General features: G+C 50.8%; 1 protein-coding gene across 2 annotated transcripts in view; it reads right to left on the reverse strand.

Moving 5' to 3' along the window:
• JAGN1 (jagunal vesicle mediated transporter 1) overlaps nt 1-22886 on the reverse strand; it is a 123429-nt gene that overhangs the window by 25132 nt on the left and 75411 nt on the right. Inside the window, exon 2 of one of the 2 annotated variants that reach the window (XR_013601155.1) lies at nt 10110-10215. Coding sequence is in view for 1 of the 2 variants with exons in the window: in XM_078661844.1 (XP_078517970.1) it covers nt 10110-10198 (89 nt within the window). In the remaining variant the exon portion in view is untranslated. Of the gene's footprint in view, nt 1-10109; nt 10218-22886 lie in introns of both variants that reach the window. The other variant, XM_078661844.1, reaches the window with a different exon arrangement.

Genomic DNA, 22886 nt, shown 5'->3' on the forward strand with positions numbered 1-22886 from the left:
AGGGTGAGGCAAGAGTGCCAGACACAGTGAGGGATGTACAGAGGGTGAGGCAAGAGAGCGCCAGACACAGTGAGGGATGTACAAAGGGCGAGGCAAGAGAGCGCCAGTGACAGTGAGGGATGTACAGAGGATGAGGCAAGAGAGCGCCAGACACACTGAGGGATGTACAGAGGGTGAAGCAAGAGAGCGCCAGACACAGAGAAGGATGTACAGAGGGTGAGGCAAGAGAGCACCAGACACAGTGAGCACTGTACAGAGGGTGAGGCAGGAGAGCACCAGACACAGTGAGGGATGTACAGAGGGTGAGGCAAGAGAGCGCCAGACACAGTGAGGGATGTACAGAGGGTGGGGCAAGAGAGCGCCAGACACAGTGAGGGATGTACAGAGGGTGAGGCAAGAGAGCGCCAGACACATTGAGGGATGTACAGAGGGTGAGGCAAGAGAGCGCAAGACACAGAGAGGGATGTACAGAGGGTGAGACAAGAGCGCCAGACACAGAGGGATGTACAGAGGGTGAGGCAAGAGAGCGCCAGACACAGGGAGGATGTACAGAGGGTGAGACAAGAGAGCGCCAGACAGTGAGGGATGTACAGAGGGCGAGGCAAGAGAGCGCCAGACACAGTGAGGGATGTACAGAGGGTGAGGCAAGAGAGCGCCTGACACAGTGAGGGATGTACAGAGGGGGAGGCAAGAGAGCACCAGACAGTGAGGGATGTACAGAGGGTGAGGCAAGAGAGCGCCAGACACAGTGAGGAATGTACAGAGGGTGAGGCAAGAGAGCGCTGGACACAGTGAGGGATGTACAGAGAGTGAGGCAAGAGAACGCCAGACACAGTGAGGGGTGTACAGAAGGTGAGGCAAGAGAGCGCCAGACACAGTGAGCACTGTACAGAGGGTGAGGCAGGAGAGCGCCAGACACAGTGAAGGATGTACAGAGGGCGAGGCAGGAGAGTGCCAGACACAGTGAAGGATGTACAGAGGGCGAGGCAAGAGAGCGCCAGACACAGTGAGGGATGTACAGAGGGTGAGGCAAGAGAGTGCCAGACATAGTGAGGGATGTACAGAGGGTGAGGCAAGAGAGCGCCAGACACAGAGAGGCATGTACAGAGGGGGAGGCAAGAGAGCACCAGACAGTGAGGGATGTACAGAGGATGAGGCAAGAGAGCGCCAGACACACTGAGGGATGTACAGAGGGTGAGGCAAGAGAGCGCCAGACACAGTGAGGGATGTACAGAGGGTGAGGCAAGAGAGCGCCAGACACAGTGAGGGATGTACAGAGGGCGAGGCAAGAGAGCGCCAGACACAGTGAGGGATGTAGAGTGGATGAGACAAGAGAGCGCCAGACACAGTGAGGGATGTACAGAGGGTGAGGCAAGAGAGCGCCAGACACAGTGAGGGATGTACAGAGGGTGAGGCAAGAGAGCGCCAGACACAGTGAGGGATGTACAGAGGGCGAGGCAAGAGAGCGCCAGACACAGTGAGGGATGTACAGAGGGCGAGGCAAGAGAGCGCCAGACACAGTGAGGGATGTAGAGTGGATGAGACAAGAGAGCGCCAGACACAGTGAGGGATGTAGAGTGGATGAGACAAGAGAGCGCCAGACAGTGAGCACTGTACAGAGGGTGAGGCAAGAGAGCGCCAGACACAGTGAGGGATGTACAGAGGGTGAGACAAGAGAGCGTCAGTGTTAGACGGACCGGGAGGGTCGGCCGAGGATAAGGGGAGAGGTCTCCGGGGAGATCCGTCTCCAGCAATCGTACAGACAAATAACTTCCCCCCCCACTGACGTACACCACACAAGGATACGGTTCAACGTTACTTTATAGGCAATTCTTTAAGTACGGTGAGGTGGTACAAGGAGGTCTGGACTCCGGGGTCCCCTCTATTCTAGTCTCTTGGTTGGGTAAGGGGGTAGCGGGACAGTCTCGTTACCACTCTGGGGGATATGGTGGTAGATGAATTAGCTCACAATCCTCGAGCTCGGCGTTCTAGATGATCGGGCCGCGGCGGAGCCAGCAGGTCCCAGGATGGTTGAAGGTAGCGACGGTCCGCGGCGGAGCCAGCAGCTCCCGATGAAGATGGGTGCAGAGAGCCGCGGCAGCGCCAGCAGGCAGGTCGGTAGTTCGCAAGGCAGGGCTACGGCAGCGCCAGTAGTCCGTCAAGGATGAGTTCTTCACTGCGTCTCTCGACTCCAGGATACAACTGCCTTCCTGCTCTGGAGCTGCGCCAGTTATAGGTCTGGCGCCCTTTGATGTCCGGACCCTCGCATCGGGAGGTCGGGAGGTCCGGAGGTCCGGGATGAGGGAGTCCAGACACCCAGCAGGGGGGTGGAGCCAGCGCCTGGGGGAGCTGGGGGCGATCGGCACCTGGCGGGGGAGAGCCATCGACACCTCTTTCTCCCATTGACCTGCCAAGTAGTCCGCTCACCTCCTGGGTGGATGGTGGTGCCGGGATGTCGGGGCCTGGCCAGGCCCCGGGTTAGGGTTGATCGGAGGCCACGCGGCCTCGTGGTGCCGTGTCCAAGATGGCGCCCAGGCCGGGCGAGAGGGCCGGTAGGGAATCGGGCCCACGATGTGGAGATGTTCAGGGGCAGGGGCCCTATAGGAGACGGAAAACGGGTTGTTGTTGCGTGTAACACCTGAGGAGCGGGGCTCGGGCCTGGTCGTGCGGGGAGGGAGCCAGCCTTACACGTGGCCTGTCCAACAGTCAGACACAGTGAGGGATGTACAGAGGGTGAGACAAGAGAGCGCCAGACAGTGAGCACTGTACAGAGGGTGAGGCAAGAGGGCGCCAGACACAGGAGGGGATTTACAGAGCGTGCGCAAGAGAGCACCAAACACAGACTCTACCCCTGCTCTATCGCCCTTTCAGGTTTAAGACAGACATCTGACCATTTCCCTCACCAGCTTTTCCGCTGTGATCTTGGCATTTGAATGACTGCGCCCAGCACTAACACAAAATAAGTTGCTGGTCAGATAGGAACCTAGATCTGAACTAGCCCTTCCAGCTTTGAAGGGCTAATCTGTTGTATGACTGATAATTACCCGGCCCTACTGACCTTTTCTGGGGATCCTGGCATGCAAACTACTAGTGCACACCCCAGCAGCCTGCCAATGGTAATGCTCAGGCATGTAACAGACACTGCTCCATGTATACTGTCGTTCAGAGATGACCCCTTATGATGGCTAGTTGCCCCCTGTCGCGTAGCACACATGCAGCTGCTCCAGCATACGGCCTTCTGGGATTTGTAGTTTCGCCTTTTATAACACATACTTTTACCTCCTACACCTAGCAGGTTACCTAGTGTGATGAGGTGAAGGGGGCCAGGGAGCCCCTTCTTGTGCCGATGACATGCCACAGAGCCAGTAAAGGGTTAGATTAGGCAGACGACTGGTTCATACACCGACAATAACGCGCTCAACACGCAGCTCCAGCTGCCACAGGAAGGCAACAGTAAGCCACCCTGAGTCTACATGGGGCAAGTTTACTATCAGACGGTCTCTGCAGCTCCTCGGACAGAAATGCAGATTATGGTTCCTAGATCTACACGAGGCAGTTGTCTGAGCTGGTAGGCTGAGGTGCGTGGGGCTGGCAGAGAATCGCTCGTGCCACTACAGCCCTCTCCTGGCACCCACCCATACAGTACACACTTTATGTTCGGAGTGAGGAGCAGGCCCGGTGATGAAGCATGCCACCTCACGTAGGGAAAGGTCCCAGAGGCCTTCTAGGAGGACTCCGCACTGGAGGTAGGAGCACTCTCCATCCGAGACCTCCTCTTTACTCCGTACCTCATCTGATCAACCTTACATTCTCTGCGTTCATTGGTAAAAAGCCAGTACTGGCTGGAAACTGTGGCCTCCGTGCAGGTGTGTGACCGTGCTACTAACCTTTCAGGGGCAGCTTAGAAGAGGCAGTCATACAAGCAATCATACCCAAATGATGTTATCAGCAACAGACGTCAGACAGGCTTTGCCTAAGTCAATGAAAGACAAGTTACAAGTACACACAGAGTACCACTTGCCTCTCGGGGGGCTTTACCGGTAGGATGGCAGGGTTTCTTCTCCGTGCATGACAAACACACTGTTAGACCTGTCAGCCCTTGGGTGGTCTTTCCCTGTTTTTTTCGCCCTTGCCTCATTTTTTCCACCCTCTTTTTCGTTGGCCTTAGGTCTCCGAGCGCCTTCTCATTGCTAATCAATGCTAAGGTGCAGGTGCTCTCTTCTTCCAACATGGCTGCCACAGGCCCCTGCTACTGCAGAGTGGTGTTTTTAGTAGCACCCTAGTTGCTAGGAGCTGGCTGGGACCCTTAAACATTGTTGCAACACCAGCCCGCCTTTTTCTCCCATAGCTAGAGTAGGGAAGCTCCTGGAACCTTCCAGAACAGGGGAGGAGTCTGCTTTTTGCTTTAGAGTGTGGTCACCTGACCTGGGCATATATAAGGAAAGGAGGGAAAGTTTTTAGTCAGTTGGGGCATCACTGACCTGGGGGAACCTACGCAGGAGACTGCGGCGGTAGGGCCTAGAGGGGGACCTATACCACTGGGAGTGACAAGACTTAGGTGCTGCCTTCCAAGCTGTGTGAGGAACTCTGCTCTAGCCCACTGATCTACCCCGACGGGAGGGAAACCCAGGGACCACCTGCAGTGGCCTGCTGAGACTATCCTGCCATCAGCCACCAACTCAACCCCCCCCCCTTCAAGAAAATATCTACCAAGGGCGCCAGAACCACCAAGCGCCAAGAAGAAACCCACCTGAGCTAACCAGGACTACTGGGGATCAACCAGGTACTGGGCTGTGTCACTTCTTCGCCCCTCTGTCTTCACATGGGCCCCTGTGCTGTCCTGCCTACCCCCTTTGCTGTCCTGCCTTGCCTGAACTGTTAACCAGCCTAAAACTGAAGTGAATTGGGCTACCTGTGAAGCGTATTAATTTTCTATTTTTATTTGTCCAAATCACATCATTATCATGTTTGTATCAGATCATCACATTGTGTCCTAATAACCATGCATGGATTCAGTTACACTATTCAGTGACAGTTATAGCGTTTCTCGCCGATTTCACCACTCCAAGATGGCGACTAACTTTGAGTCCATCTTCTCTGTCCAGAGTTGACTATGCACATCACTCACTCGATAACCTTTAGATACAACGCGGATCACTTGCGGGAGCACTAACATCCACGCGGATACCTAGCCATTCTTCACCTTATCACAGTGAGTATCCTCGCACGAGGACGCGTTAATGGCGATTGTAGAGACAACGCGATTGGAATTTAACGATAGGTGTTCGTTTTTTGTTTCCCCAGGCTTTAAGCCGATTGACCCGGCGTTCACGTGAGTGAACCTCTGTTTCCCCACTAGTTTGGTCCTTAGACATGCAACGCTATTTGCACAGATTAACCTAAGCACGCATGGCACCATTTACCTCCAGCATGCACTGTCACGAGCACTGTTTCCTATTAACATCGTCTATTTATTTATTTGGAGAGCATTCACTACTCGATCACAAATCTGATTTTGGCTCACTCGCTAGTATTGTCTCTCGGCACCGAATTTACCTCATTATTCACTCTTCACTTTAAAGCATGATATTGTCACATCCATTAAAAGCAGGATTCACTAGACCTTGTCATTTTTTATGATTGCGACTGAGTAACAGCCCAGTTACTTACACACACTTTCTTTCTTGTAGAGTAATCCCCTGATGAAGGGCCATGTCAGCGCCCGAAATGCATTGGGAATGATTTAAACTGCGATGATCGTTTATTGGTGAAATTGAAACCATGAGGACAACAATTATGATATTATCAATTGATTGAACTTAGCCATGAAAACAATGAGCTGATCAATAAAATAAGACTTGATAACGGTATCAATGAACTCATTTAACTTTATGGAAGATTGAATCAGACGTTTCGTTCGTCTAACCTGCTGTGCAGAGTCCCCCCCCCCCCCCCCTGTAGGGGTAACTTTGTAATACTACCTGTGAAGCGCTCATCCTTAGCACTAGCCCTGAACTACTGGGACTGCTGTCTTGCTGGCGTTTCCGACCCTGATTGCCCCCCCAAGCGCTATCTCTACCCAGCGCTGTCATCCCTGTCGCCGGCCGAAGCGCTGTGCCTCTCTAGGCGCCGGGACCACGTGGCGCTGCACCCCCCCCCACTCACCGCTGCAGCCCGGGTGCCTCGGAGTGCCTATTAGCATGGCTGACCCACTCCCTGGGCCGGGAGAGGACTGGCGCTGCCTCGCGCCGCCGCTGGGCCCCGCTGAGGCCCTCATCACCGCCGCGGCTCCGCGCAGGATTGTGGCCACCTCCGCTCCCATTGATTTCGTTCCGGCACCCCTCGGAGCCAGGAGAGGACCGCCACATTGCTGAGGTAGGCCGCGCAAGGCCCAGTGAGGCGCCCGTACCCGCTCCACGTGACAGGGGCACCCGGCCGTGTCACTGGCCGCTATTGGTTCCTGCGGCCGCGCCCCTAGCCAGCTGCGCTGCAATTGGCGGCCGGCTCCCCCGCCTCCTGGGGACACGACCGGATTGGCCCCGGGCCAGAGCGAGGGCCGGAACTACCCTGGGCCGGAGGGAGGCCCGGGAAGAGCGCCTTAGCAGCGCGGGCCTCCCCTGGCCAGCTCACCACACCGGAGGGCTCTGAGAAGAGCACGAGCCCACCCCCTTCACCAGAAACCGACGCAAGGGGCCGAGGAGGCCCGAAGGTCAAGGTAAATCCCCGGGGAGGAGGGCGGAAGGCCGAAGGAGGCCCCGAGTTCGCCCCTTCCCTGGGGGAAGACCTAGTGGGCCCCGTTGGCCCCGATTGACCCTGGAACTGGGCCAGAGCCCCACAGACACCTTTGGGGGGGGATCAGTTAAGAAAAGGTAACCCCTGGTTGGGGGAAATAGTTTGCTACAGACGACTGCTAGACCCTGCTTCAAGGAATGTTTGTGGTTGCCTCACAAAATTTTACTCCGGATTAAGGAAATGTTTATACCTGACTTATGAAAAGGTTCACGCTGACCTAAGGAGAGGTTGCCTGGGTTTTCATGAAATCTTACCCCGGCCTGTTGAATGGTTCATTACTGCTAAATGAAATGTGATGTTGCCTTATCTTTAAGGGAATGTTTTATATTCCTGCCTAATGCCGTGTTTCCAGAATGCCTTTAAACCCTCAATGAAATGTTTATTGCTGAGTAAAGAAACGTTATTTCTTTAAGGAAAGGGTTATTGCGATATGCTACATGGATTATTGAACTGCTCCCTTTACTCCCTGGATGAAATGCTTTGGTGAAATAGAGATACCGTGATTATTGATTACCCTGATTCTGATCTAGATAAAAGCTATTTGATTTTTACTCAAACTTACTGGTGTGGAGTCAGTCATTGTGTGCGTTTGCTGTCTCAGTGGGTGTGTGCGCTGTATGGTCACTTTACACCTAAGCTTTCGGGTGCCTAACTGCTCGCGCCAAGCTACCCCTTACGGGATTGGAGACCCCAGTACCTACACACACACACAAAGGGAGATCCCACAGAGATCGCACTAGTTGAAAGACGCCATTGCTGAGAAGTTAATTTACAGGTTAGGCAGTATGCAAGTGAAATCATGACGAGTGCCATCACAGCGCCTGATTTCACGACGCGTGACGTTGCTTGTGATATCACAGGAAGTGACCTCGCTGGACTGGATGTGACATCACAAGAAGTGACATCAGATAATAAGTCCTCCCGCATATGATTATCCGGTATATCATGAGTAGGTCTCCAGGTTTTGCGGTATTTTTTTTTTATTATTTCCGTCTGTATTTATCCATATTTAATTTTTACCCCTTTTATCTGTATTTATCCATATTTATTTTGTGTTTTGCATATAAATGTAGTTGTAAAACTGTAAATTTCCATATTTATTTAAATGATAGACACGCACTCATTCTTTGATGTCTGTCATATTTTAGCTATTTAAGTTGCCAAATATTACATAACAGTACATCCACTGGCAAATAGTATCATTATACCACAAATTTATGTTGACAAATGCAGTTATTTAAAGAAATGTCATCCCAAGTTTTAATTTCCCATGCTGTCCATCTGCTTAGCTGTTGGGCTAAATTCATGAAGGACAGCACGAAGAGTCATTGGGGAAAAAAAGCACATTTTCTGTATTTATCCACCTTTTAAAATAAATGCTGACAGAATACACATTGTTTTCTGTCTGTATTTATCTGTAAAAATCCGTAAAAACGGAAAACAGGGAGCCCTAATCATGAGTACGTTTAAGCGCATTATGAGATTTAACAAATGAGATTTGGCGCCGGGGTGGTGCCAAAAAAGTGGCGCAAACCCGATGCAAAATCCGGGCCTCAACTAATACATTTATTTTTTTAAGCCCTGCCACAAAGAAATTGGCCCCAAGGAGAAGCATGGCATTATATCTTTTATGCTTAATTGGTTGCACAGTTTACATTTTAAAATCTTAGAACGGGTTAAGGCATCTGCTGTGAAGGTGCCCAGTAAATCTCAGGGAATAGTAATGGTGAGATAACTCTGGAGTTTAACACATTTTTTGGAGAGATCTGTGTTTTGTGAAGTCCCAGATTTGAATCACAGTAGTATATGTTTAAAGCACATTAATTAACATGCAGGTGTCCATTTTTTATTTTTTGTAGATAATAAAGTGGATTACTGCTTTTAACAGACATCCTTTTGTTTCCTGCAGTTCATTCATTGTAATCCTTGTAATATAGCACAGGGAGATTTGAAGAACATGCGACTCCTACACCTTGTAATCCTGTCTCATGTAACTCATCTTGTACATCGATTTACACATGTACATGATTTATTATTAATGTATAATGTGTATGTTATGTAAAGAGTCTACTCGAGCTCGGCGGAGAAGGGTAGGTCATGCAGCTAAGGCACAAGAGACTGGAGTGTTGACCCATGGACACATCCTTGATGCCTTATCCCGCCGACCCCTCTGGTGGCTGGTAGTTCTTGACTGTTAGGCATAGGACAACCCCCACAGAGGTAATACACACAACAACCCACACATGACACCAGCATGTTGTAAATCACCTTTTTATAGGTCCTGATGAATCGCGGGTAACTATTGCCCACTGCGAGAAACATGTCGACCGCCTTCACCACTAGCCCCACCTAGGTTCACCTGACCTTACTCGTTGACTCCTAGTGAGCTAGCACCCTGTTTTTATTTGCAGCCAGGGGACCCCCAGAATAAAGTTCATTCCGGTACTCTTAGCTTCATTTTAATATCCCTATTCACTATCACATACCACCCTGCCCACACACCCACACCTCACCATAAGGCTGTTGGAAAAAGATCTCCGCCAAAGAGCCCCTCTTTGAGGTGAGCCCGTCGGGGATTGCACCGCCTCCCCGACGAGGAGCAACCGCCGATGATGAAGCATGACACCCTTTCTGGGTGTGTGAGGCAAATCCATCCAACAAAATGGATGCCCTAGGGTGTTACACTTACACCTTTGGTCACGCCAGATAATAATTTTTCCCTTAGTCACGCATAGGAACAGTCCAGCAACCCCTCCTTGTTGTAATCATGTAAAGAGTTCAAACACCCTGCATTGGGTTGCGTAGCACTATAAAAGAAATAAAATAGTGCTACTGAAATTGTTATTTGTGTACATACTGGGACAGACCCACACATCTGACATTCTTACAGTGCATACATCTCTTAAATACAGGGACTGAACAAAGGCAAAAGCAAGCCTCTCAAGTAACTGTGAAGAGTTAACAAGCTGGGTGCCTCTGTTTCCCCTTCGTAGCATTTACATTTAAGTGTGAGGTTGCAGGCCGCCTCCAGTCAGGATATTCAAACAAAAGTAGGCCTGATTGCCCCTTAACTTCGGACCAGCTGGAAGTGAAAACAAAGCTTCCTCGATGCCTGTACGTTGCTGCTGGGAATTGAAAGCAGACAACATACAGGCGCTACTGAACGTGTCCCGGTGTCTTACACCAGGACGAGTTCAGCATATTTCTGTGGTGCCCAACTTCTAGGCAGGTGGGTGGACGCCCATGTACCTGTGTGTACCCCCGTCTTGTGCCTTGGAGGCAAGATGTGACAAGTGCCTTTGGACCACACATCTTACCTCATCTGATAGTGAGACGCCACTCGCTCCCGGTGCTGGTAGTCACTGCCGTCGGTTCCTGCAGCCCGGGGGCCCGCACGGGACGCCATGGCGACCGAATCTACAACTAAAAGGAAGAGGCAGATAAGCAGGTGAGGCTTGAACCAGAGAAGAGGTGAATAACATCACAATGTGCAGTAACACACTAGAACAAGGAGTCCATGATGTGACACAAGCTTTACATATGAAACCTCTGGCCTTCGGATGAGCTGATAAACACGAGCCAACACACACATCTGAAAACATTCAACAACAACTTGTGTATCAGGTTTAATATTAACAACGTAGGAAGCACATTACTTGCAACTCAGGAAGCACATTACTGTCAAAATAATTTAATGGAAGAAATAACAGCACAATGATTAGGTGGAAATTAAATAAATGCAGCACTGCCACCATGGGTGAACTAAAATAATCTGGTAATCCGGTTACAGTAAACTTCTATTTGCTAACTATGGCTCTCATTAGAGTACTGTAATCACTGCTCAAGAGCATTACATTCCCGCTTTACTTCCCTTAGCGCATTAGTATACCACTTTGCAGATAACAATTGTCTGGTACAAATCCTCAACTTCTGCAGGGCACAAGAATCCACAGCCTGATTCATAGCTTTGGCAAGCACATTTTCAGCTATTTCCAATGAACAATCTTCCCTTATCATAGGAGGACTGAAATTCCTTGTAAATGATGCAGGATTAACTCTGCAACATAATAGTGTCAATAGACAGTATGGTTACCATCATTAGATTAGTAAATCACAAATCAAGAGTGTAGACTGCCTTGTGCATAGGGACCTTCTTTACGTGCGGAGTTAAATGTAGATTCTTCAACTTGTTCTCCGGAATTCTATTTAAGGAATCCACAAACAAAGTGCTTCTCAAACATTTTAGAATCATGACCCACTTTTTAGAACAACAAACTTGTGCAACCCACCTACCTACAATACATGAGGTGAGTGATTTTTTTTAATGTAATAAAGCATTATGTGGTAGCACAGTGTCATTTATAGACAGCACATTCCCATAGAAATGGCCACTAAATTTGCACATTTTTTTCACAGAGACAATGGTGCCTAAAGTAACTAAGTGAATTCAATACAAAATAGACTGAATAGTTCTATATTGATGTCCAGCCGGACAGTTTAATTACATTTAATAAGAAATTTGTATCAAAAATTTTTTTTTGTTAAAAGATGTAAGTGGGACACCAGCCGGTGCCTGACTCAACAAACTCCACCAGGGAGAGACATACAACATAAATTTTGTAGGCAAAACAAAAGGCAGTCTGATTGGTATGAATTATATACAGACTATTCATAAACTACACATATGCACACATAAATACTGATATATTAGTGACATTTGTGTATTTTGTCGACGACGTTTCGAACTTCCATTAGTTAAGAGTTCATCTTCAGGACATTTGATCCTTTGCCTATTTACAGATGCTAACATAATTACCCATATTAGTGGTACAGTTGAAAATTAGCATCAAATTGGACATACAATTACATGTAGGGGAAGAAAGAAAAATAGAACAGAATCATTAGGGGGTTAGAAAAAATGGCATGTAAGTTACTCACAACTTGGATTACATTAAACCTGATCAATTTTGATCAGACAACTTATATTGACTTAGTTATAGGTGACTAACAACACCATCCCATGCAACCCATGTGACATGGTTCTCAACCTATACAGAAATTTAGGCAGACAACACATTATGTACTGGGGGACTATCAACTAAGAGAGCACTGTGCAACCAGTATTTACCAACAGGGGAGCTAAATTTTATTGGCCTCTAACATTAAGATGAGTTCATGAGTTAATAGGTAATTTAGGGCTGGCACTTACCAAGCCCGTCAATTTGGTAGAGGGACCACCACTTGGTTTGGGGTACCTGGGATTACCTATTGTTGGACAGGCCACATGAAGGGCCGCTCTCCCCCGGCCCAACCAGGCCCGAGCCCAGCCACGCAAGTACCACACACCACCATTGCACGTCCACCGTCCCCGCCGGGACCCCTACACTCGAACCTGTTGACCGCGTAGGCCGACCCACTACCGGCCTGCGCGCCCATCCTGGGCGCCATCTTGGACACTCCACCACGAGGCCGCCTGGCCCCCGATCAACCTCAACCCTGGGCCTGGCCAGGCCTCAGACATTCCGGCACCAACGTCCACCCAGGAGGTGAGCGGGCTACTTGGTCAGTCAATGGGAGCAAGAGGTGTCGATGGCTCTCCCCCGCCAAGTGCCGCTCGCCCATCGCCTCCCCGGGCGCTGGCTCCACCCCCCTGCTGGGTGTCGGGACTCCCTCATCCCGGACCTCCCGACCTCCAGGTGCGAGGGTCCGGACATCAAAGCACACCAGCCCTATAACTGGGGCAGCTCCAGAGCAGGACGGGAGTTGTATCTTGGAGTCGAGAGACGCAAAGAAGAACTCATCCTTGACGGACTACTGGCGCTGCCGTAGCTCTGTCTTGTGCACCCTCGTCTTGCCTGCTGGCGCTGCCGCGGCTTTGGGAACCACCCTATCCTTCATCGTCGTCGGGACCTGCTGGCATGGCCGCGGACCGTTTGTAACCACCACCTTCATCGGGACCTGCTGGCTCTGCCGCGGACCGTCGTCTTCCTTCATCCATCTCGGGACCTGCTGGCTCCGCCGCGGCCCGTTCATCTACACCACCGAGCTCGAGGATTGAGAGCTATTTCCATCTTTTTGGTAACAAGACTGTCCCGCTACCCTTTTCCCAAACAGAGACCAGAATAGAGGGGACCCCTGAGTCCAGACCTCCTTGTACCATTCTACCGTACTTGAAGAATTGCCTATAAAGTATCGTTGAACTTTATCATTGTGTGGTGTCCGTCTGTGGGGGGGAAGTTACTTGTCTGTACGATTCACTGGAGACGGCTCTCCCCGGAGACCTCTCCCCTTATCCTCGGCCGACCCTCCCGGTCCGTCTAACATTGGTGGCCAGCGGCGCGATCCGAATCACCGCATAAACCGTACAGAGAGTAGCTCACCCCACGGCGAATCACGATGTCAACTAAAGACAGCGGATCAACGGAGAAATTCCAGATGGAGAAATTGGATGAGTACAGCCATCGTGAACTTAAACAGTTCTGTATCGAATTAGGTATCGCTACCACCGGACTAAATACCAAAGATGACTTTAAGCAGGCCCTAGAATCTTGGGCAGAAACCGGGGCTGCCGGAACCCCCGATCAAAACATCGCAGCACAAACCCCCATGGCCCCTGAAGAGCGAAGAACGGGTCTCTCGCCAGACGAGATCCAGGAACGAGAAAGAACCCGACTACACGAGCTGGAAATGGCCCGGCTCAAAATGGACGTTGAACTGAAGTTGGCCGAACAGAAAATCAACTTAGAGCACCTGCGTCTCCGAGAAGAAAGAGAGGAGAAACAGAGACAAAGGGAGCTCGAGGAAAAGAAACTGGCATATGAACATGAGCGGAAACTAGCTGAAATCGACCTACGCAAACAGAATAAAGAAGCAGGGGTGTCCGAGCAACCCCACACTCCAGGGGCAACAGAGAAGAAGGTACACATCCCCAAGGATGTCGTTCGAGAATACTTCCGAGAGGACGACATCCAGCAATGGTTTAAGGCCTATGAAATCGCTATGACTGCACACCGGATCGATAGAAGCGATTGGGGGGCCGGTCTGTGGGGGAGATTCCTCAATGAGGGCCGCGACGCCCTGCTGCAACTCCCGGACCACCAGATGACCTCCTATGACCATATGAAAGCTGCACTCCTCACCCGCTATGGCCTCACACCCGAGATGTACCGTCAGAGGTTCCGAGACTGCACCCGCATCCCGGGTACAACTTGGGTGGACTATGTCAATTACTTTAGCCGAGCCTTCGACGGCTGGATCAAAGGAAGCAAGGTCACAACCTACGAACAACTGTTCAATCTTATGGTATGGGAGCATCTGTCGAACAATTGCTTCATTGAACTTCGCCAGCACCTCCTCGACAGCAAGTTAACGGATCCCCGGCAGCTCGCAGCCGAAGCTGACCGGTGGGAGATCACCAGAGTGGGTCGAAATGGGTCCTACGAACAGAACCGGAACAACAATGGTCAGCACCGTCCCCGAGGAGGAGGAGGCCAAGGACGCGGAAGAAGCAACGCTCCGGTCACCCCCACTACCAGCACCACCCCCCCGGCCAACTGGGGCAGCACCCCAGCGCGACCGGGATATCGAGCCAATGGTACCTGCCATCGATGCCAACGAGTCGGACACTATGCAAACGACCCAAACTGCCCCCAGTACCAGAGCCCAAGACCCCGCCAAGTAGCCGCTGCTGCTCTGGGGGAGGAACAGATCTCAGAGGAACAAGAAGAATATGAACAGGAACACCAAGAATGGGAGCCAGCCGCCATGGCTCTCGCCTGCCTAGGGGGGAGAGACATGGTCCCGCGGGTCCCCCTACCCGCTAATACCCAGAAGTACAGCCAATGGGTGGGCATCAATGGACGCCGGGCTGAAGCCCTTCGTGACACTGGGGCCAGTGTAACAGCCGTCCGCTGTCACCTGGTGACCCCCGAACAATACTTACCAAACATTCTCTGCCCTGTACGTTCAGCCGATAACTCAGAAAGTCTGTGTCGGATGGCCTGCGTCCCCTTCGAATGGGGAGGGGTCTCCGGCATGTTGAAGGTGACGGTCCGAGATGATGCCCCCGTAGACTGCCTCCTGGGTAATGACCTGGAAAGCTCTCCATGGGCAGCAGTCGAACGAAAAGAGCACCTGGGGATGTTGGGCGTCCCGGACTGGGCGTGCGTCACCACCCGGTCCATGACCGCCCGTGCCAACCCCCGCCCAGAGGAACCCGAATGGCCGGCGCCACCGCCTCCGGTCGCCCCCGCCGAAACCACCGACCGTGACGTCCCCCCCGAACCAGCTCAACCTCCAGACCTCGCTAACCCCGACCAGTGGCCTCAAGAGGGGGGGCCCACGCAAGAACAATTTCGCCAAGAACAAAAGACCTGTCCCTCCCTCGAGGGACTCCGCCAGCAAGCGCTAGCCCAAAGCGCAGGGGATACCTCCGGAACTCACTGGGTCTACTGGGACAATGATCTGCTGTACAGTGAGCAAAGAATCGCGGAGCTGGGGGCCAGCCGAGTCCTAGTGGTACCCCTCCGTTTTAGAGACTTTCTGCTAAACCTGGCCCACGATGTCCCCCTGGCAGGACACCTGGGTCAAGACAAAACCTATAGCCGCCTGGTGACCCACTTCTTCTGGCCCAAAATGAGGGACAATGTACACCAGCATTGCCGATCTTGCCCCACGTGCCAAGCCAGTGGAAAGAGCGGCCGCAAACTGAAAGCCCCCCTGCAACCTTTTCCCGTGGTCACCACCCCGTTCGAGAGGGTCGGAATCGATATCGTAGGGCCCCTGGACCCGCGCACAAAACAAGGCCATCGATTCATCCTGGTGCTAGTGGACCACGCCACCCGCTACCCGGAGGCTGTTCCCCTGCGGACTGTGACAGCCCCGGTAGTCGGCCGGGCGCTGATGGGGATCTTCTCCCGGGTGGGCTTCCCCCGGGAGGTCGTCAGTGACAGAGGCACGAACTTTATTTCGAAATATATGAAGTCTCTCTGGCAACAGTGCGGGGTTACCTACCGGTTCACGACCCCCTATCACCCTCAAGGAAACGGACTCGTTGAGCGGTTCAACCGCACGCTCAAAGGGATGATCGGGGGGTTGGAAGAGCCCCTCCGTCGCCAGTGGGATGTGCTGCTGCCATGCCTCCTCTTCGCCTATCAAGAGGTTCCCCAGAAGTCCCTGGACTTCAGCCCATTTGAACTGCTATATGGACACCCCGTGCGGGGACCGCTCAGCCTAGTCAAGGAAGGCTGGGAGATGCCCCCTCTAAAGAACCCACCAGATGTTTTCCGCTACCTCCTAACTCTCCGCAACCAGACCCGGCGATTCCGAGAACTAGCAAAAGCCCACCTAGAGGCCAGTCAAGAGGACATGAAAAGGTGGTATGACCGGAATGCCTCCTCCATCGAATTTGAACCTGGGCAACAGGTATGGGTGATGTCCCCCACCGAACCCTGCGCCCTACAAGACAAGTGGACAGGGCCCTTCAAAGTGGTCGAGCGCAAGGGTCCGGCTACCTATCTCATCGACTTGGAATCTTCCCGGAACCCCCTCCGGGTCCTCCACGCTAACAGACTGAAACCGCACTTTGTACGGACAGAACTCAGCCTCCTGATGGCCACAGACAATGGGGCTGAAGAGGACTCCGAGCCCCTCCCTGACCTTCTACGAACTCGGGAGAAAGACGGCTCCGTAGATGGGGTCCGACTCTCAGAGGCCCTCACCCGAGAGCAACGCCAGGAGTGCCGAGTTCTCCTGTCACAATTCGCCAGCCTGTTCTCCCTCACCCCAGGTGTCACTTCCTGGTGTACGCACGATGTGGACACGGGGGACAGCCCCCCTATCCGCCACCGGGCCTACCGCGTGCCAGATCGGGTACGGGCCTGCATCCAGGAAGAAGTAGCCAAAATGCTCACGCTCGGGGTCATCGAGCCCTCAGACAGCCCCTGGGCCAGCCCTGTAGTACTGGTCCCCAAAGCAGCTGCCCCCGGCACCACACCCGAACTCCGGTTCTGCGTCGACTACCGGGGCTTGAATGCGGTCACCAGGACAGACGCACATCCCATCCCCCGGGCAGATGAACTAATCGACCGCATGGGAGCTGCCCGCTACCTCAGTATCTTCGACCTGACGGCGGGCTACTGGCAAATCGGCCTCACACCCCGGGCACAAGAACGTTCTGCCTTTTCCACTCCCGATTGCCATTACCATTTCACCGTCATGCCCTTTGGCATGAAGAATGCCCCAGCAACATTCCAACGGCTCGTCAATCAGGTCCTGGCGGGGCTCGAAGGATTCAGCGCCACCTACCTAGACGACATCGCTGTATACAGCAACCATTGGTCCGAGCACCTCCACCACCTCCGAGCAGTGCTGCAAGCCCTTCAGCGAGCTGGCCTCACGATCAAGGCCAGCAAGTGTCAAATTGGGCAAGGGTCTGTAACCTACCTCGGGCACCAGGTGGGAAGCGGCCTGGTGGCCCCTCTGCAGCTAAAAATTGCCGCCATCCAGTCCTGGCAGCCCCCCATCACCCAGACCGAGGTACGAGCCTTCCTGGGCCTCACGGGCTATTACCGAAGGTTCGTGAAAGACTATGGTACTATCGTGAGGCCCCTCACAGAACTCACGTCAAAAAATCAGCCCCAGAAAGTCAACTGGACCCCAGAGTGTCAAGCTGCATTTGAACAATTGAAAGCCGCCATGTGCTCCGCCCCTGTGCTCCAGGCCCCCGACTACAGCCGGGAGTTCATCGTCCAGACGGATGCCTCCGACCATGGCATTGGGGCAGTCCTGTCTCAAGTGAACACCGAAGGCCGTGATCAACCGGTGGCCTTCATCAGCCGGCGACTCCTACCACGGGAACAACGCTGGAGCACCATAGAGAGGGAGGCCTTCGCGGTGGTGTGGGCCCTCAAGAAGCTCCGGCCCTACCTTTTTGGCACACCCTTTCGGGTACAGACCGACCACCGACCCCTGCAGTGGCTGATGCAGATGCGGGGGGAAAACCCGAAGTTACTACGCTGGTCCATCTCCCTACAAGGGATGGACTTCACAGTTGAACACCGGCCTGGGCCAGATCACGCCAACGCAGATGGCCTGTCCCGGTTCTTCCGCCTCGACGAGAAGAGTCCCCAAGAGGATGGGTAACTCTCCCCGCCTTCAGCTGGGGGGGACGCATGTTGGACAGGCCACATGAAGGGCCGCTCTCCCCCGGCCCAACCAGGCCCGAGCCCAGCCACGCAAGTACCACACACCACCATTGCACGTCCACCGTCCCCGCCGGGACCCCTACACTCGAACCTGTTGACCGCGTAGGCCGACCCACTACCGGCCTGCGCGCCCATCCTGGGCGCCATCTTGGACACTCCACCACGAGGCCGCCTGGCCCCCGATCGACCTCAACCCTGGGCCTGGCCAGGCCTCAGACATTCCGGCACCAACGTCCACCCAGGAGGTGAGCGGGCTACTTGGTCAGTCAATGGGAGCAAGAGGTGTCGATGGCTCTCCCCCGCCAAGTGCCGCTCGCCCATCGCCTCCCCGGGCGCTGGCTCCACCCCCCTGCTGGGTGTCGGGACTCCCTCATCCCGGACCTCCCGACCTCCAGGTGCGAGGGTCCGGACATCAAAGCACACCAGCCCTATAACTGGGGCAGCTCCAGAGCAGGACGGGAGTTGTATCTTGGAGTCGAGAGACGCAAAGAAGAACTCATCCTTGACGGACTACTGGCGCTGCCGTAGCTCTGTCTTGTGCACCCTCGTCTTGCCTGCTGGCGCTGCCGCGGCTTTGGGAACCACCCTATCCTTCATCGTCGTCGGGACCTGCTGGCGTGGCCGCGGACCGTTTGTAACCACCACCTTCATCGGGACCTGCTGGCTCTGCCGCGGACCGTCGTCTTCCTTCATCCATCTCGGGACCTGCTGGCTCCGCCGCGGCCCGTTCATCTACACCACCGAGCTCGAGGATTGAGAGCTATTTCCATCTTTTTGGTAACAAGACTGTCCCGCTACCCTTTTCCCAAACAGAGACCAGAATAGAGGGGACCCCTGAGTCCAGACCTCCTTGTACCATTCTACCGTACTTGAAGAATTGCCTATAAAGTATCGTTGAACTTTATCATTGTGTGGTGTCCGTCTGTGGGGGGGAAGTTACTTGTCTGTACGATTCACTGGAGACGGCTCTCCCCGGAGACCTCTCCCCTTATCCTCGGCCGACCCTCCCGGTCCGTCTAACACCTATGAAGAAAACTGAGTATTACAACCACTATGGCGCTGTATGAAACAGAGGATCAATGGAATAAGTGAAGAGGCTTACCGAATTACATATTGCGTATTGCGACTTGTAAGTGGTAATTGATGCCGGTTAGTGAAGTACTTGATAGAAGCACGTTCAAGAATAAATTTCTGGGGAAACATCGATTAAAATTCCTTATAAACAACCTCCTCTATAACGTGTGGATCAGCACTTCATAGCCACACAGCACAAATGCGCTTACCGGTAAAACGAAGGAAACGTCCACAATAGGGATCCGGTTTCCAGAAGGGGACGTAGCCCTAAAATCGAAGAAGATTGGGCATAACATGTCCGTTTCTTAGTGCAATCTCGTTTAGCTAGCCATTACTATATTGCGAGCTAACACTCACCCGGGCTTGTACAGTCGCGGTTCCTCGATGGGAATCAGTTCTTCGTGTAACTGACGGCGCGCTGAGGTTGAAACTCCGCGCATGCTCTTTAAATGTTAACAACAGACAAGGGATTTGTCGGGTGCGAGTTTGGGGGCCATTTTGAAGTGGTGTAAAACGATAGGATGATTAATGATTCTAAAGGGACTAGTAAATCCGATTAAGCTAGTGAGGTAAGCGCCTCTTGTTAAAACCCAGTATTTTTTACATTTAGTGCGTGTGTTGACAAGATTGGTATTGGGTTTAAATTTCTAAACAGCCTAATTAAAGTGCATGAATTTCTAAAAAGCCTAATTAAAGTGCATAAATTGTATGAACCGAGGACATTTTGTATGAAAGTTCGACCAACTGAGTATTTGGTTTTTTGGGGGGATTTTATATTCCAACAGCCCTGATTAAAGTGCATAAAGTGTAAATGCAAAACATTCCTTATATTAATCATGGTACATACATCCTGAAATACAAGAGACAATATTATTCTCATATTCTCATATGGCGATTGGTGGAACAGACCTTGAATTAGGCCTCGATTGCTACCAGATCATATTCAAAAACAATTCACAACAGTGTCATTACTCACTTATCCATACATCCTGAAAAACAAGAGACGATATTATTCTCACTTGTCGGTTGATGGAACACACCTTGAATTAGGCCTCGATTGATATCAGATCATATTCAGAAACAGTTCACAACAATGAGGTCCAGTCCTCCAATTTATTTAGTCCTTCATGTAGACTTCGTGTTTTCAAAATCCAGTGTAGCTCCTCCTTATTTAAAAGTTGCTGGAGATTAGCACCTCGTGGGGGTACCTTGACCAATGTAATCACAGTCCACTGGAAGTCAAGTTCTGTGTGTCCCAGTTCAACAAAGTGATCGACCAAAGGAGCATTTGGGGTCTTGCATCGAATGCGGCTCCTATGCTGACACATCCTTAGTTTAACTTTTTGCGTAGTTTGACCGATGTAAATCTTAGGACAACTACAAATGATAGCATAAATGACATTATTACTGTTACAATTTGTCAATTGCTTGCGAACATGTCTCACATCATTGAAAGAATGGCGTTTTATGCTCTTAGTAATGGAATTGGAGACAGGAGAAAATGTAGTCACACAAACTAAACGTTATTCCTTTTTCTTTGATTTTGGCTCAAGTAGTGTGTCCCGTGTGACTACTTGAGCCAAAATCAAAGAAAAAGGAAGAACGTTTAGTTTGTGTGACTACATTTTCTCCTGTCTCCAATTCCATTACTAAGAGCATAAAACGCCATTGGCCAGTTTTGAATGCAGGAACCCTACAAATTGACAGACCCCTTTTTGCGTTCAGAAAGTCAAAAAACATTAAGAACCATCTTGTCCGTGCTGCACTACCTGCTCCTGAACAATGTGAGATCTTGGAGGGGTTATGGTCATTACCGCGCATTACAGGTCATGCCAAATATGGTAACTGCACAATGTGAGACAGTACAGTAGAAGGAAAAGATTTTTCTTTCAATGATGTGAGACATGTTCGCAAGCAATTGACAAATTGTAACAGTAATAATGTCATTTATGCTATCATTTGTAGTTGTCCTAAGATTTACATCGGTCAAACTACGCAAAAAGTTAAACTAAGGATGTGTCAGCATAGGAGCCGCATTCGATGCAAGACCCCAAATGCTCCTTTGGTCGATCACTTTGTTGAACTGGGACACACAGAACTTGACTTCCAGTGGACTGTGATTACATTGGTCAAGGTACCCCCACGAGGTGCTAATCTCCAGCAACTTTTAAATAAGGAGGAGCTACACTGGATTTTGAAAACACGAAGTCTACATGAAGGACTAAATAAATTGGAGGACTGGACCTCATTGTTGTGAACTGTTTCTGAATATGATCTGATATCAATCGAGGCCTAATTCAAGGTGTGTTCCATCAACCGACAAGTGAGAATAATATCGTCTCTTGTTTTTCAGGATGTATGGATAAGTGAGTAATGACACTGTTGTGAATTGTTTTTGAATATGATCTGGTAGCAATCGAGGCCTAATTCAAGGTCTGTTCCACCAATCGCCATATGAGAATATGAGAATAATATTGTCTCTTGTATTTCAGGATGTATGTACCATGATTAATATAAGGAATGTTTTGCATTTACACTTTATGCACTTTAATCAGGGCTGTTGGAATATAAAATCCCCCAAAAAAAACAAATACTCAGTTGGTCGAACTTTCATACAAAATGTCCTCGGTTCATACAATTCATGCACTTTAATTAGGCTGTTTAGAAATTTAAACCCAATACCAATCTTGTCAACACACGCACTAAATGTAAAAAATACTGGGTTTTAACAAGAGGCGCTTACCTCACTAGCTTAATCGGATTTACTAGTCCCTTTAGAATCATTAATCATCCTATCGTTTTACACCACTTCAAAATGGCCCCCAAACTCCCACCCGACAAATCCCTTGTCTGTTGTTAACATTAAAAGAGCATGCGCGGCGTTTCAACCTCAGCGCGCCGTCAGTTACACGAAGAACTGATTCCCATCGAGGAACCGCGACTGTACAAGCCCGGGTGAGTGTTAGCTCGCAATATAGTAATGGCTAGCTAAACGAGATTGCACTAAGAAACGGACATGTTATGCCCAATCTTCTTCGATTTTAGGGCTACGTCCCCTTCTGGAAACCGGATCCCTATTGTGGACGTTTCCTTCGTTTTACCGGTAAGCGCATTTGTGCTGTGTGGCTATGAAGTGCTGATCCACACGTTATAGAGGAGGTTGTTTATAAGGAATTTCAATCGATGTTTCCCCAGAAATGTATTCTTGAACGTGCTTCTATCAAGTACTGCACTAACCGGCATCAATTACCACTTACAAGTCGCAATACGCAATATGTAATTCGGTAAGCCTCTTCACTTATTCCATTGATCCTCTGTTTCATACAGCGCCATAGTGGTTGTAATACTCAGTTTTCTTAATTCATAGGTAATCCCAGGTACCCCAAACCAAGTGGTGGTCCCTCTACCAAATTGACGGGCTTGGTAAGTGTCAGCCCTAAATTACCTATTAACTCATGAACTCATCTTAATGTTAGAGGCCAATAAAATTTTGCTCCCCTGTTGGTAAATACTGGTTGCACAGTGCTCTCTTAGTTGATAGTCCCCCAGTACATAATGTGTTGTCTGCCTAAATTTCTGTATAGGTTGAGAACCATGTCACATGGGTTGGTGTTGTTAGTCACCTATAACTAAGTCAATATAAGTTGTCTGATCAAAATTGATCAGGTTTAATGTAATCCAAGTTGTGAGTAACTTACATGCCATTTTTTCTAACCCCCTAATGATTCTGTTCTATTTTTCTTTCTTCCCCTACATGTAATTGTATGTCCAATTTGATGCTAATTTTCAACTGTACCACTAATATGGGTAATTATG

The sequence above is a fragment of the Lissotriton helveticus genome, chromosome 9 (genome assembly GCF_964261635.1).
Source record: "Lissotriton helveticus chromosome 9, aLisHel1.1, whole genome shotgun sequence".
Lineage (NCBI taxonomy): Eukaryota > Metazoa > Chordata > Amphibia > Caudata > Salamandridae > Lissotriton > Lissotriton helveticus.